The sequence below is a fragment of the Prinia subflava genome, chromosome 16, assembly GCF_021018805.1.
Source record: "Prinia subflava isolate CZ2003 ecotype Zambia chromosome 16, Cam_Psub_1.2, whole genome shotgun sequence".
NCBI lineage: Eukaryota > Metazoa > Chordata > Aves > Passeriformes > Cisticolidae > Prinia > Prinia subflava.
The window spans coordinates 14,801,523-14,816,963 of NC_086262.1; the positions used below are offsets into that span (position 1 = coordinate 14,801,523).

The following is a 15,441-nucleotide window of genomic DNA, read 5'->3' on the forward strand; positions in this document are numbered from 1 at the left end:
AAAAATGCAAACACAGTTCAATAAAAGCTCCCCTTCCCCCCACCCTGTAAAACCCCAGCTGTAAAAAGTGGCAGCGTTTTGCAGTCGTCGCATCCCCAGCTGCCGTCGGAGAGGACAAGCCAGGGGGGCACGTGCCCCTGTCCCCAGCACATGGGGCCTTTCTGGCACCACTGGGGCAGCTGGACAGGCCTGCAAGCAGGGCAGGCTTCGTGCCCACCACCAGGCGTGGCGAGGATGTGCTGCTTCCAGGCAGGTCGAGCTGGGGGCCATGGGGGCAAGACTCCCCAAGCACCTCCAGCCATGGTGACAGGGATGAGCAGCTCTCCATCACACAGGTGGTTGCCCCTGTCTCTCTCATTTGAGATCTGTCCTGGTGCCCTGTGTGGCCACATCATCCTGCTCCAGGGCACCCACAGCACAGCAGCAGGGCAGAGAGGACAGGGCAGCTGGGGGGTGGGTGCCTGCTGTGGGCAGCTGTGGGGACCCACACATACACAGCCATGGGCTTGTTGGAGTGTGGCCAAGCCCTGGACAGGCAAAGCAATGGCAGGGTGATGCACCAGTGTATCTCCAGAATGGGAAGTGATGCTGCTGCTTGGAGTGCCAGAGTTCAGGGCAGCCAGCAGCACCCACCTTGAGCCATCTTCAGACCTGTGCCACGGGCAGGAGACGCACAGGAGCAGCTGCCTCCATCTGGAAGGAGCCACGTGCTTCCTCGTGCTGAAAAAAGCCACCAAGCACAGAGACAGGGCACCAGTCTCATGTCCAAGGGCCCCTCCATGGGGCTACACTCATGGGGGTACCTCAGGCCAACAGGGAGGACCCCAGCAAAGGAGACACCTTGTCCCAGTGTGCAGTGCTCCATCGCCACCACAGCCCTGCACACTGGCACCGGGTGTCTCAGGACGCCAGGGCAGGGACCCATCCCCACTTTCTCTGAGAAGCCCCGAGGCACCCCCACCCTGCCAGCACAGGCAGCAACTCACTCCATGGCAGGGCCGGCGCGGGAGCAGCACCGGGGCCGCCGGACGTTCTGCAGCAGAGCCCGAAAGACGCTGGGCTGCCTCTTGGCCTCGCCTTTGCGGGGCCCTCCCTTGACGGAGCCGGTGCGCGTGGTCTGCGGGGTCACCACCACCTGCCGCCCGTGTTCCTCAATCTGCTTCTCCAGGTGCTTTTGGATGGCCATGCCCAGGACCTCCACCTCCATGGAGGCCCCATACACCTCCCACGTCATCCCCTTCTCATCCCAGCTCACCTCCCGGATGGGCTCCGGAGGCTCCTCCTCCACCACCTCCGGCACCGTCCCCTTCACCTGCACCTCGGGATATGAGGTCTGCGGGGACTTGGCCACCGGTGTCATCGGCCCAGTGGCCACTGAGCGGGTCTCCACAGGCATGGACACCTGCATCTCCGCGTCCTTCTTGGAGGGTTCGAGGCGTGGGGCTGCAGAGGCCGTCTCTCTCTTGGGGAAGGTGAAGGCAGCAGCCCCACATGGGGGGCTCATGGGGCTTAAGGCCACCGACACCAGGGACACACGGCTGTCCACCTGCGTCCCCATGTCTTGTGTCCCAGCGTCCTGGGGTGGGGTCACTTCAAAGGAGTAGGATTCACAGAGCTGTTTGGCTGTTTGGGGCTGCTGACTGCTCCCAGCACTCACATCCCGGGCTGAGCTCCCCTCGGCTTTGCCCTGCCCCAGAGCAGTGGAGCTTGGTCCTGGCTCACTTCGACCCCCAGTTCCTGCAGTGCTGGTGCTGGGGGGGTCTGCTGTGCCTCCCTGGGGGTGCTTGGGAGCCTCACTGCTCTTTGTCTGGGGAGCAGCACCCAGGGATGTCCCTTTGCTATCCTGGGGCTGCTCCTGGCTTGGAAGCTCAGCTGTCCCGATGCTTGCAGTGGGCTCCACAAATGCCACATGTTTGGCAAGAGCTGGCGTGCTCCCCGTGTCCTTGCTGGTTGCCTGGAGGCAGGGATCGGGCACAGGGGAAGTAGGGGCTGCATCCTCCTTCTGGGTGTTGGGGACCCCCATCCCTGTGGCACCACAGGCAGAGGCAGCACCACTCGATCCTCCGCAGCTCCCTGTCACTGCTGCCACACTCTGCTCTGTGCTGGTGTCCTGGAGAAGTGTGCCAGGAGCTGATCCTGCTGGTGATGGCAACTTCTTCTCTGCCACTGAGCTGGCCTTGGTGCCCTGAGACTCTGCCTCAGCCCCACAGCAGGTCCTCATGGCACGGGCTCCCGCCGCACAGCCGGAGCCGGGCAGGCACTCGCCTGTCGTGGGGCAGCCAGGGGAGCTGGCACTGGGCTCGCAGGCGTCCTCAGCCCCGGCCTGGCAGCTCAGCACCTGCAGCCCCTCGGGCTCCTTAGCGCTGCCCATGCCCAGGGAAGGCTTCTCCCATGCTAGTCCCGCCACGGGTCTGCAAGAGAGAAGATGGGGCAGTGAGGAGCAAGCAGCACGTGGACCCCCAGTACAGCTCAGCTGCCGACTGTTTTTCTCCATGCCACCCATGACAGCAGGTTGGGTGGCCACCTGGAGCACTCGCTGTCCCTGGCACAGCCTGTGTGGTGGCACGCGGTGCCCAGGCACAAGGGAAGGGAGGATCAGTGTCGTCTGCCTACCGTAAAATTCAGCCTTCTCCCGGCGCAGCAGGATCGGGAGCAGGATCCAGGCGCTGCTGTGGCTGGTGGAGCGGGGAACACGGTGCAGGCAGCCCTGCAGAGAGAGTGTTAGCTGGAGAATGGTCCTGGGCACCAGCTTGAGAACTGGGGGGGTTCAGCAGCCCCCTCCTGTCAGTGGGCAGCTGGGCACAGTGAGGGACGAGAGCAAGCTGGGCCTGGGGTCCAAGGGAGGCTGCAGAGAAGGGCAGGAGCAGGGGCAGCCCAAGCCCTTCCCTCTCCACATGAGAGGACCACGGTCTAGTGTCACCCGGTCACCCCAAACCCTTCTGCCCCATGAGGCAGAAGCAGGACAGGAAGCCCCAAACATTCCGGGAGCCCCCAGCTCTGGCAATGCCAGGGAGCCCCTGCAGAGCTGGGAGCACATGGGTCCCGCAGGCGTGGGGCACTCTATGCCTCCGGACACGGCCACTCGTGGGTCCCGACAAAGGCAGAGTGGGCACAACTGGAGCCGAGCGAGTTTCCCCCAAGGGAGGCGACAGGAGCGGGGACCAGGCGGTCACCGACGTCCCCCAGCAGTGCAGAGCCCGCAGGCGATGGTCCCCGCCCCGTCTGTAGGTTCCCACGCAGCACCCCGATCCCGGAGGGCCGCGCCGCCCCGCACCCCGACCTGCCCCGACAGCGTCCCGATCCCGCGGGGCTGTGGCGCCGTGCCCGGTACCGATGCTCCGCGAAGGAGCTGCGAGCCCCGGCACACGCGTGTGCACACGCACGGGCACGCACACGCCAGCACATGGCCACGGGCACACCCGCACGCACGGACACGCGTGTGCACGCCCCGGCCCCGCTTCCCCGGCCGAGCCCCGGACAAAGCCGCCCCCGCGGCAGCCCCGGCCAGGGGGGGCCGATCCGCCCCCGCCGCCCGTCCCGGGGCTGCAGCCGCCCCCCCCACCCCCCTCCCCTGGGGGTGCCGGTACGGGGTGGGCGACGGCAGCGCCCGGCCCGGTCCCGCCACGTGCGCCCCGGGGTCGCCGGTACCTGCGGCGGATCGCCCCGCCCGGTCCCGTCCTGTCCCGTCCCGTCCGGTCCCGTCCCGCTCGGCTCGGCTCGGCGCGGCGGCGGCAGCGGCGGCGAGCATGCGTGGGGCGGTGGCAGCGGGGGCGGTACCGTGCCCCGGGCCGCTCCCCCCGGCTGCCGCCCGCCCCGGCACCCCCAGCAGCAGTGGGGAGGCCAGGGACAGCCGGCTGCCGCGCGGGGAGTGGGGGTACCGGCACCCCGAATGTCCCCCGGTGTCATCGCTGTCATCACAACGGCCTGCCCTGGGAGCCCCCCATCGTGCCACAGCTCCCCGGTACCCAAAGCATCACCGCCCCCCGTGCCCCAGGGGCGAGCATCCCGGCACTCCCCGATGCCCTCGGGCACAGCAGGACACACAGCCGGGACCGGCAGAGTCAGGGGATCCCAAACCTTAGCGTAGGTCCCGTGGGTGCGGGTGACAACAACAGAGCCCAGTCCCCCTCCTACCTGGTGATGGAGACGGCCGCTTCCCTCCCGGGCATTACCGGGGACGGGGCTGCCCCCCAGTCAGCCCGAGGGACCGGGACAACGTGCCAGCGTGGCGGGATGGAGATGGGCTCCCGAGTGCCCCGAGGCTGGGGGAGGACGGGGAGGGAAGAACGGCCCCGTCTAGCTCCCGGCAGCGCTTGCCTCTGCTCCCGGGCTCAGGCTTTGTCTAACTCCTTCCCACGCACTCCCGCTCGCGCTGCTGGGGGGAAGGCGGCCTGCTCGCCTCACCTGCATCCCTGCATCCCCCAAAAAAACTTCCAGCATACCCCCCAAACTTCCCGCTGGCCCTCATCACCCTAAGGTACCAAGGGCCCCCTCCCTGACCCAGAGATGTGAGCACAGAGACAGGAGTTATAGATCTATAGGGTCTGGAGGAGTGGGTGCTGAGGTCAGACAGGGTTCCCCATCTCGGAGATAGCGTTAGCACCTGTCTCCCAGCCCTATAGATCTATAGGGTAAGGCCGGTTCCATGGGAGCTGGCACACCTGGTTGCTTGGAGACAAGGGAGGCTGGAAATGCTTCTTTCAGTAAACAGCCAGCCTGGAACAAAACCCTGAAGGCTAAAAATAGGGAGGCAGGATATGGAGATGAAATAAAAATCCTTGTCCCCCTCCCTCTCTGGGGCAGAGCAAGGCACCCCAATGTCACCAACAGGGACTCCAATGGATGGCTGGAGAGGCTGGAGAGGCTGGAGTGCAGGGTGTATCCCTGCACCCACCAAGGGCCCCCCTCCTCAAGGTGTTTGTTCCCACATATGGTCCTGCGTGCTGGTCCCAGTCCTGCAGCATCGACTGGACCCAATGGGACTCCTGCAGCGGTGGGGGAATGAACTCACCGCGAGGCACTGGTGTGGGGTTCCATCCTCTGGTGCCCTCTGTGGGGTCAGACCCAGTCCTCGGCACATCCCCTTTTGGGTCCGAGGGACACCATGGACTGGGGCAAGTCCTGGCAGAGGAGGGGACAAACGCCCGCTGGCCTCTGGCTGGGACTTTACCGCAGGCAGGAGGCTGCGGGGTCACATCCTGCTGCCATTTGCTTCCACCTGCCCCTCTAAGCTCCGCCAGCAGCGTGCCTCCCCATCGGCATCTTGCCACCGGCGTGTCCCCGTCCCACCACAGCTGGCTGAGGGTTAGGGGAGGCAGGGGGGATCGTGGGGAGCATCCTCCCCTCCCCGCAGGCAGCCTTCATCCCAGGCTGGCTGCCTTCTCCTCCTCCTCTCCCCGCCCGGGCACCTCAGGGCTGGCAGGAGAACAATAGCGAGGAGGATGAGTAAGATGGTCCCCATCGCCTTGGCAACGCACTCCCGCGCTGCCGGCTCGGGAGGAGCCAGCAGCTGCCTGAAAAGCGCCTTCTCCCTCGGCGGAGGGGGTGCTGGCGCAGGTAGCGCCCCCTCCCCGGGCGCCGTGGCCCACCTCCCACGCCGCACGGGCAGCGCCACGTGAACGCGCAGCGCGCTCCTCCGCAGCCGCCGGCGCCCGCACACCGGGGCGGGCAGCACGGCTCGGCTCAGCCCCGGCTCGGCTCCGCGCCCTCTCCGGTGCCTGGTTGTGGCAGGGAGCCGCGGGACGCAGCGGGCAGGGTGTGGTTGGGAGTGTGAGCCCTGCGGCGCTGCCCGGCGGGAAGGAGAGGGGGTTCCCACGGGCTCTCAGTGATTTCACCTTCACGCGTGGCTGCCCACGGTGTCGGTGGGCAGAGATGTCGGGTGAGGGGGTGGTGGGGTGTTGGCAGATGGCAGTGGCAGGGGATGCCCTGGGGCACCAGGGTCCCATCTCCAGCCACAGGCAAGTGTCCCGTGTGTTGTCCCCCAAGTCAAGTCACCAGCAGGAGGACCCTCAGCGTGCCCAGAGCTGTGAGTGCCTTGGCGTGACAAGGATGTTACCCAGAGATCCAAAAGCACCAAGCACCCTAAAACCAGCACTGTTCCCAGCTGCCTTGGTGTGGATACGCTGGGGGCGGGTATCTGATCCCTGCCAGCACCTCGTGTCCCAGGTACCCCAAAACACAGCCCCTGCCACAGCCCGGTGGGATGAGAGAACACTGCATCCAGGACACTGCAGCCCAGTGGCCAAGAACATCATTCAGGATATTCCTGGGTGCAGACAGGGATGTGGCCCCAGGGCCAGCTGGGAGCAGAGGCAGGAACAGAGACACAGAGAGGCCCAGCTCTGCCAGCTGCTCTGTGCCACTGAGAGGGACCTGGGCACAGCATTGATCAGCCAGAGCTGGGTGGTGACAGTGGGGAACAACCCAGTTTTGATCTCTCAGCAGAGGATGAGGGAGAGCCCTTGAAAAGAACCAACAGAGAGAATCATATAATCAATGAATGGTTTGGGACGGAAGGGATCTTAAAAATCTTCTTGTTTCAACTCCCTGCCATGGACAGCGACAGGTTCCACTAGACCAGGTTGCTCAGAGTCCCATCCATCCTGGCCTTGAACACTTTGAGGGATGGGGCAGCCACAGCTTCTCTGGGTGACCTGTGCCAGGGCCTCACAGGGAAGGATTTCTTTCTGATATTTAATCTAAATCTATCCTCCTTCAGCTTGAAGACATTCCCCCTTGTCCTATCACTCCACTCCCTTGTAAAAAGTCCCTCTCCAGCTCTCCTTAGGTACTGGAAGAGGCTCTAATGTCTCCTCAAAGCCTTCTCCATGCTGAACAGCCCCAGCTCTCCCATCCTGTCTCCATAGCTGAGATGCTCCTGCCCTCTGATCATCAATACAATCATCTATCGCAACCAGATGCTGCTGTTCCAGAAGAGTGAAATTTTCCTACAGTGCCTCTGTGCCTTTGTGGTAGAGAGGCAGGGACTCTTCACTTCTTCTCTCTCCTTTCCCAGGGGTTCATTTCAGCAGCTCAATCCACGCTGATGAAGTGAAAGCCCTGGCTGCATTAACAGCACACAAATGCACTGCAGTGAGTAAGTACAAAGGGAACGTAGAGCACATGGTGGCTTGGGCATGGGATGGGGCCATGAGCCAGAAAAGCTCATTAGGTGCTGTGAACACCAGAAGGTCTTTGGAAGTGCAGGATGCTCCTCTGGGCACAGACGTATGAGGGCATGCCTTGTTGCAGAATATGCCACTGCGTCCCGGAATGTTGGTGTTAATCAGGAAGTGTCAAGCATCATGCTCCTCAGATGCAGTCACTGTGCCTGGGTTGTCATGGATTCAGCTCTGGCTTGGTGGCGTTTGTGGCAGGCTCAAGGTCCATATCGTGTCCTGCCTCCAGCTCTGCTCTGCAGAGGCTCCATGGCATTACCAGGAGCCATGTGTGGCGTGGGGAAGCGGTGGCCCCTTGCCCAGATTCACGACACTGTCACGATTGCCACAGTCACTTCCTCCCCCTGGGGAGCAGGTGAGCTGGCAGAGAACATCTGTCTGCCTTACCCAGCCTTTTCCAGATGTTCCTTTTTGTGTTGCCATGGTGGGTGTGAGGATCAATCCAAGGAAACACTGGGTGAGTTCACTCCTCGTTTCCCTGCCGACAGCCCATAACTCACGCTCCATTTGCACAGCCCTCCCTCTATCACAGCGATGTGCTCTGACGAGTGGGGGGAGATGTTTGTAGTGAGTAACACTCACCCAGCGACTGTGAAAAGCAGCTTGGGGCGGGGAGAGGGGGGTGAACTCTGGTTTATGGGTTGGTGCATCTGAGCGGAGACACGCTGAGGGAGCCTGGAGTGGGGATGCTCCCACCACTGCCTGCTGTGCTGGGGGAAGGGGCAAATCAGCGAGGGCTCAGAAGGGCAGTGAGCAAAGGGAGCAGGAGTTCACACATCCCTTTTTTCCATTCCAGGGTCCCCAGCTGCTGTGACTAAATTCCCTGGAGCCGTCAGGCAGGGCAGGGCAGCTGCTGGATGCTCTACTGAGGCTCTGTGATTTTTCCTGGGGCCTGTAGTAACAACTGTGTTTTGTTGTTCTCACACAGGAACGCGGGCTCGAGAAAATAACAAGGCCTTTTACTGTAGAAAAGGCCAAGAAGGAGTTTGTAGGTGGTGGGTTTGTCCCAGCTCTGTAAGCAGTGTGTGCTGGCAGTCAGGGGAGCAGGCAGCAGCTGCCTGGCCAGGGAGATACAGAAGCTGCCACCATCACTGCCTATCACTGCCCCTGTGCTCCACTATCCCTTCACACTTTACTTTGCCTGCACTGAGAATTTGGGGTAGAGGGACCCTCAGGTCCTCCTACTGGACATTATCCTGTATTCCCAGTGGCCTGCTCAGACTCAGGGAGGAGTGAAGGTTTCTCCTGCCTCAGCATGTGAGAGGGAGTTCAGTGAGTGCTGGTCACAAGGCAAAGACCTCTACACTCCCTCTTGGTAAGGCCAAGGCAAAGACTCTGTGAAAGCCAAAGCCATTCACGCCTAAGGAAATCTGGGCTGGCCCTGGGATAAGGGCAGCAGCACACATTGGTCAGGGGACTCCTTGGTGTGTCCGAGACCATGGAAATCACCAGCTCTAGATACGCTTTGGCTGTAGCTCAGCAACTGAGATGCAAGACAAGATGTGACTGATTTTTCTACCCCCACAGGCCCTGGGATTGATATGCTGGTCCCCGATGTCAGTACCTGGGGAGTGGGAGATGTTTTGGATAGCAAACATCCACACCCATTCAGCGGGGCACTGGGTAAACTCTGACAGCACTGGTTTGGAGCCTGAGAGCTCAGTGGGACCCTGAGAGCACCGGCGCTGCATTTTCTCCTCTCATCCCAGGAAGGACCTTCCCTCTCCTCCCTGCAGACCAGGTCCAGCTCACAACTGCGGTGAGGTGCTTCCCCCTGCTGTAACTCCAGGAGCTCCTGCTCTTGGCCAGGCACTGCTGCTCTGATCCAGCGTGGGCAGCTGCCCATTCCTGAGGCCATTGACAGGGAGGAATAAACTGGAGAACACAGCTGAAGTCCTGCTGGCACTCTGTGTATCCCTCCAAGCCCTCTCTCCTCACAGAAGTTCCCTTCTCTGTGGAAGAGGCTTTGAACCAAGGCTGCACCCTGAGCTGCTGCCCGCAGTGCCCTCAGGAGTGGCTCTGTCTATGCTGATCCTTTTTCTTTCCACACGTCCTTGTGCTTCGCTGATACAGCAGAGAATGAGACAGCTGAAGATCTCGACTACTATGTGGATAGTTCTGCTGTGCTTTGGGACTGGTTTTGCAGTGTCAGTTTTGCTTTTAGGAGCTGTACCAAACTGGTAAGGGCTTGGGGGCAAACCGTGGAAAATCCTCTGTCCCAGTAAGGAGAGTTCATCTCCCCCATGGCCCTGCTCTGTGATGATGCTGTGGCAGCAAATTGCACGGGAGTGTGAGGTGCAGGATTGCTCAGATTGTGCCTGGGTGCTGTGTGGTGCCCACCAAGGGACTTTTCTCACTGGATCTGTTTTCTGTCAGGATTGGCTCTTAGGAACTGAAGAGCATGCTGTGCTTGGAACATCACGTCCAGGAGCTCTGGAGGTGATAAAGACAGGATGAACTGGAAGATGAGCAGGCTCTGCTTTTCACTACCCTCTTACCAGCCAAGGAGATCTCTGTCCTGCCTTGTCCTGGTCTATCCAGCCAAAACATTCACCAAGAACAGCTACACTGAGATTTCTATTTAGCTTTTCAGCTAAAGCTCCTGAGAGGGAGCTATTACCAGCACAGAGGGTCAGGTCAAATGTTTGTCCCCAGTTTCCCTCTCCCCACACCATCTCTGCTCCGTGTCACTGTAGGGCTTTGGCAAAGTGGGCTGAACACCTGCACAAGTCTGGTGCCTGCTGTATCTGTGTGGGGGACACAGACAGAGCCATTTACAATTCCAGAAGGATCAGCACCAAGGCACTACAAGACTATGAGCAGGTGAGTTGAGCCCAGTTGTCCCAGCCCCTGTTCTTTAAGGGGTGGTGGTCAGCACCTGTCTCTGAAACCACCAGAGAAGGTGGCTGTCCCTCGTGTCCTACAGACCAGCTCTGAGGGCTGTGCTTAACACTGCCAGGCTGGGAACAACAGGACTCTCCTGCACATTCCAGGACCACAGCTCCACAAGAAAACAGATCCCTATGACAGCAGCATCCTGGAGATGTCTTGCAACACCCTCATCCCTGCCACTGTTGAGAATCAGGAGGGAGAGCACACCCCAGAGCAAGCAAATGTACAGGCCACTCCTGACAGACCCTGCACTGGTGTGTGAGTGGCAGCAGAGCAGCTGAACTTTGGCTTTAGGAATTCAGCAGCCCAGGAAGGTGCCACATCACCTCACTGATATCTTGCCTGCTGTGTCAGAGGGATGGAGCATGAGGTGGAGGTAGCAGGTTACATAATTGGGGGAAGGAAAGCCCAAGCTCTAGGGGAACAGCCAGCCAGCCCCCAAAGAGCTGTCTCAGTCCTTCCAATAACACACAGTGGGTGCTATGAGCACTGCTGCAACCAGAGCCAAGGCAGGATTTGCTGGCATCAGCAAACCTGTTGTGTGTCCGTGCTGACTGCTGCAGATTCACTCTCGCTGGCAAAGCTGGCGAGCCAGCACAGGTGGGGGATCTAATCTGATATTCATGGCAGGGACACAGCCCAGGCTCTCACCCCAGCCTGTGATGCAGTCAAGGGGCTAAAGGCTAGCAGGGGGCCCAGGCTGGGTTGGTGTCCTGCGCTGCGAGAGCTGAAGACCAAGACCAGTGCTGTGGGGTGGGCACAGGACCCCTACCATGGCAGACATCCCACAGCATGTGTGACAGCCACCTGCCCTTCAGGTGGTCACACTGCACCTGAACAAGTTGTTGGTGACAGCCACATCCCCTGCCCCTTGAGGGGAGCAGGGGCACATAGGAAGGGGGGAACCAGTGCTGGAGCCCAGGGCTGTGTCTACCCTCATCCTGGTTTGTTATCCTTAGTCCTACAGGGCCCTCTGCAGATGCAAAGCCCTGCAGACAGCCAGGTGGTATGGGGACACTGCCTGCACCCCAAGTCTCAGCCAGAGTCTGGCTGGAGGCCCAGGGCACAGTGACCTGCTGTGATGCAGCAGCCAGCAGACACAAAGGCATCTCGTCCTTATCAGCAACCAGTCCTGCCCACTCCCCCAGCACCAGCCCCATTCCTCTTTCCAAAACTACCCCTGCCACCAAAGCACGGGGCCAATCCCTCCGCAGGGACCCCACAACCAGGACCAGGGGGCTACAGACAAGAGTTGGCTTTATTCACGGACACGGGGGCAGCTGTGTCACTGGCAGCTGCCCTCGTATTGCACATCCAGCGACGGGGGAATATCCATGCCACGTCACAACACAGCGTCGGCACTATGGGACCTCGGGGGGGGCGCAGGCACCGCCACCACCCAGCAGGCTGGGGGGCGGGCTGGGGGCGCCAAGGGTTCACAAAGGCAAAAGACCCGTCCACCCATAGATAGAGAGAGAGATATATATAAAAAAAAATAGTTCCACGATGACCAGAGCAGAACCACAGGGACACGCGTGCAAGCGAAATGTACAGCAGCCCGCGAGCAGGTAAACATGCTTTGTTACACACACAGACACGCCGGGACACAGCCGGGGTTTATGGTGCTGGGAGGGAGACAGAGCCATAAACCCGGGCTTCACACACACACTCACACGCGCACGCACACGCGCCTGCCCCCGCGGGCAGCGCCCACGGCTCGGGCACGCGCCGGGGCTCGGGGGCTCGGACACAGCGGGTGTTTGTCACTGCTAGACATGTTACGGAGACACGGACACGGTCCCTTGGAACGGAACTGGAGGAAGAACTCGTGAGCGAACGGGGCAGGGGCACCCCTGCTCCTCCCCGGCGCGCAGGCACCGGCGGGGGCCGGCTGGAGGGGAGCAGGGGGCTACCGGCGGTTCGTTGTGCTGCTGGTGGAAGAGGCAAGGATGGGGGTCCATTATGCCTCTGGCTCGTATTCCTGGTATTCCTCCTGTGGGATGGGGAAGGAAAGAGCCGGTGAGAGAGTTCAGGTGGGGCACAGAGCCCCTCTCTTCTCCAGCCCAACACCAGCTTTGCTCTGGACAGTGCACTGATCACTGTCACACTGTGCCACCCTGTCCCCTCACCTGTGGGGGCTCCTCGTAGTTCTCCCCCTCTGGCTCCAGCAGCGGCTCCACCAGTGGCTCCTCCACAGCCTCCTGGGCCACCTCCTCTGCCTGAAAGTGAACCAGGAGGTCAATGCCACACACACACACACAGAACACCCAGGGGCTCCCTGCCCCTACCAGACCAGCAACGCACCCAGGATACAAGGGGCTCCATGAGGAGCCAGTAGACCCCTGGGCACACAGCAGCCCACCTAGCTTGGAGGTGACATGCACAGGTCTCTGGGAGCAGGGGCTGTGTGTATGTCCCTACATTGCTCCCAGCCCTAGCCTCAGGCAAGCAATGAGTGCTGGCACCACGTGGGCCTCGACAGGCTCCAGGGAGCATCCTGCATCCCTGGCAGGGGAGGGTGGCGCTGGGTAACCCCTCCCCGGGGCTGGCAGGCGGGAAAGGGGGGCAGCCAATCCCCCCGTGCAGCAGCATTGGCGGCGGTGGCCTCATTTCTTCAGCTGATGCTATTTTGGGCTAAGCTGGAAGCCGCCAGCTCACAGGGAGGGTAGCTGGGACCCGCTGCCCCTCCCGCAGCTGTCAGGTCACCTCGCAGGCGCCGCAGGCCCGCGCCGTGGCCGCCATGCCAGGCCCCGAGCGCGCACACGTCCGCAGACGCCGCGCACGCGGCCGCGCACGCCCGGGGCACGACGCCCGCCCGCCCCGAGACCACCTGGGCACCCTCACATTCACCACTTTGGGACTGGGGAGCAGCCAAGGGCTCCTCGCCAAACCTGGGGATGTGCCAGCCTCTGCACAGGCATGGCAGTGCCCGGGGACTCTCACCTTCAGGTCTGCAGGGAACTCCTCCTTCTTCACCAGCCCGGTGGCCGCCGCAATGTTGCCAGCGCCGGAGAAGGCAGCTTCGCCCAGCTGGGACGCCTGCTCCTTCGCTTTCTCAGCCACTGCAAGAGCCGGGGGTGCCCATCAGTGCCCCCCTTGTGCCAAAAGGGGTGCCCAGCTATGGCTTCGTGCCCTGCACCACCCAGGGGGTGCTGGCGGGGAGATGCTGGGCAGGATCAGGCTCTTCCCACTTCCTTGCCCTGGTGGGGAGGGGAGGGGGCCATGACACTGCTCTGCAGCTGGGCAAGGAGTGTGAGCAGCCGCCGCAAATCCTTGGTTGCCGGCCCTGTTATATAAGAGGCTTTAGCAGAGTGACATCAGCCCCTCAATTAGCCTCTGATCTCGTTAGTGTGGCCACACTCTCAGGGCCCGAGGGGTACCGCAGCAGGAGGACAGAGGGGCTCGTACCTGAGGTTACGCCTTGCACCACACCTTGGGTTTTACTCCCTGAGGGCAGAAAGAGACAGACATCAGGTTAGAGGGACTGACAGCTGGGCTCCAACATGTGCCATGCCCCAGACCCTGGCAGGGCTCTGAGCCAGGACAGCATCCTGTCCACAGCCCATGCCAGGGCACCTGGGGAGCCGAGTGCTTGCCTGGCTCCCCTCAAGGCTCCTGTTGTCCCTGCAAGAGCCAGAACTGGGGCAGCACAGGGCCACCGCCATGTGCCAGGCAGAGCAGAGACCCCAGCACCACGTCAGGGCACAGCCAGGCAGGGCGAATGCAGGCCGTGCTGCTGGGAAAAACCTTCCAAGGGATCCAAACCCAGAGCTGGTGCCAACACAGCATGGGAAGCCCCACAGCTGGAGTGCCCAGAGTTGGGCGCTGCTGCTGGCTGTGCCAACCCTGCTAGGCTCCCCTGAGCAGAGCAACACCACCCAGGATACCCCACGGAATGAGAGTGGGGTGTCTAGGATGGAAGGAAAGGTAGGGGCTGGGCAGCTCCTGTAGGATGTGGCCTCAGGGTGTTCCTTGAGTTGCTGGACCCCAGTCCAGCACATACACCCCAGCGAGGATGGGGGCCCAGGGCCAGCACCCACCACTTCCCAGGAGAACAGTTCTGGGGCCTCAGCTCTCCCACAGAGCTTGTGCCCTCTGGAGCAGAACAGTCTCAGTCCTGCGCCCTCCTCCCTTCCACTGCAAGCAGGGTTGGCCTCAGCTCCCTCCCTGGGCATTCCAGCAGCACAGCCAGGCACAGACTGCCCAGGAACTGCTCCTCCTGCCAGCCATGTCTTCTAGGACTTGGCCCTGGACAGATCCTGCTCCGAAGAGGCAGCACAGAGGGATCCCTCAGTCACCAGCCGGGTGCAGGGGAGATGCCTGTGTGGGATGAGCTCCAGGGCATTACCTCTCTCAGGGGGACAAACATGGTCCTTACCCCCCTGCCCCAAGACAGGCACATCCCAACACAGGGGTCACCATCCAGGTCCCTCTGCTTTCCTGCCCCAAAGCATCCCGGGCACAGAGCTGAGAGACCCTAGGGCTCAGACTCCGAGCTGCAAGGGGTCCAGTCCCCGAGGGTTCCACCCCCTCAGCCTGGGGAGCAGTCCCGACTCTGCTCCTGCCTGCGGAGCCCACTCTCCTGCCCTGCAGACTCGCGGTGGGCAGCGAGGCACTGCGGGCACCGACCCCCTGCCCCGGAGCACTCGGCCGCAGGGTGCTCGTGGTGGGGAGGGAGCAGGGGAGAGGGGGCGCGGGGCTGCGGACAGGTGAGAACGCAAGGGAGCCGGCAGGGGGATGGGCAGGAGGACGCAAGGGCAAACGCAGGAGCAGGCAAGGGCAGGCAGAGAGGGCCGGCAGGGGCAGGCAGGGACGGGCAGAGATTAGCCGGGGATGGGGAGGCAGGGGGCAGGCAGGGGCTGGCAGGGGGCTGGCAGAGGGCAGGCAGGGCAAGCCGGTCCTTACCGACATAGAGGACCCCTTCCTTGGTCTTCTCGGCGGCCTCGGCCACCCCCTGCTTGGTCTTCTCAGCTGCGGCGACCACCCCCTCCTTGGCCTTGGACAAGCCCTTCATAAACACCTCCATGGCGGCTCTGCGGGGAGAGGCCGCACGGCTTCACCCCGCCCCGGCCCCGCGCCCGCCCGCCCCGCGCATCCCGGTCCCGCGCATCCCTTCCCAGCGCATCCCTTCCCCGCGCATCCCGGTCCCGCGCCCCCGGCCCCGCCGCCCGCCCGACCTGGCTCGCTGTCGGCGGGGACGGGCGGGCCGGGCCGGGCCGGGCCGGGCTGCGGCGGGGCGGGCTCAGTGCGGCTGTGCCGGGGCCGCGCTGCGCCGCGCTGCGCCGTGATGCGCGGGGGGGACCGCGCCGCGCCGGGCTGCGCCGGGCTGAGCCGGGCTGAGCCGTGCTCGGCCGTGCCGAGCCGTGCCCCG

At 62.6% G+C, this 15,441-nt stretch overlaps 2 protein-coding genes across 2 annotated transcripts; both read right to left on the reverse strand.

Moving 5' to 3' along the window:
- Positions 1-171: 171 nt before the first annotated feature.
- On the reverse strand, positions 172-3,763 carry GPRIN1 (G protein regulated inducer of neurite outgrowth 1). Its single transcript, XM_063413331.1, has 3 exons — positions 3,649-3,763; positions 2,614-2,707; positions 172-2,411 (listed from the first exon to the last, which is right to left on the reverse strand). The coding sequence occupies exon 3, from the start codon at positions 2,369-2,371 to the stop codon at positions 983-985; it is 1,389 nt and encodes a 462-aa protein (XP_063269401.1). The 5' UTR covers positions 2,372-2,411; positions 2,614-2,707; positions 3,649-3,763; the 3' UTR covers positions 172-982.
- Positions 3,764-11,327: 7,564 nt separating this feature from the next.
- SNCB (synuclein beta) lies at positions 11,328-15,365 on the reverse strand. Its single transcript, XM_063413486.1, has 6 exons — positions 15,248-15,365; positions 14,976-15,103; positions 13,479-13,517; positions 13,014-13,132; positions 12,200-12,289; positions 11,328-12,063 (listed from the first exon to the last, which is right to left on the reverse strand). Exons 2-6 carry the CDS (start codon positions 15,094-15,096, stop codon positions 12,031-12,033), a joined length of 402 nt encoding a protein of 133 aa, XP_063269556.1. The 5' UTR covers positions 15,097-15,103; positions 15,248-15,365; the 3' UTR covers positions 11,328-12,030.
- Positions 15,366-15,441: the final 76 nt, after the last annotated feature.

What these genes read in the sequence shown, in the direction of transcription:
- GPRIN1 (XM_063413331.1), bottom strand. Translation starts at nt 2,371, where the DNA reads ATGGGCAGCGCTAAGGAGCCCGAGGGGCTGCAGGTGCTGAGCTGCCAG.
- SNCB (XM_063413486.1), bottom strand. Translation starts at nt 15,096, where the DNA reads ATGGAGGTGTTTATGAAGGGCTTGTCCAAGGCCAAGGAGGGGGTGGTC. An exon ending in GGTGCAAGGCGTAACCTCAG is followed by an intron (nt 13,133 to 13,478) that starts GTACGAGCCCCT and finishes CGGCTCTTGCAG; the next exon opens with TGGCTGAGAAAGCGAAGGAG. An exon ending in ACTACGAGGAGCCCCCACAG is followed by an intron (nt 12,064 to 12,199) that starts GTGAGGGGACAG and finishes CCCATCCCACAG; the next exon opens with GAGGAATACCAGGAATACGA.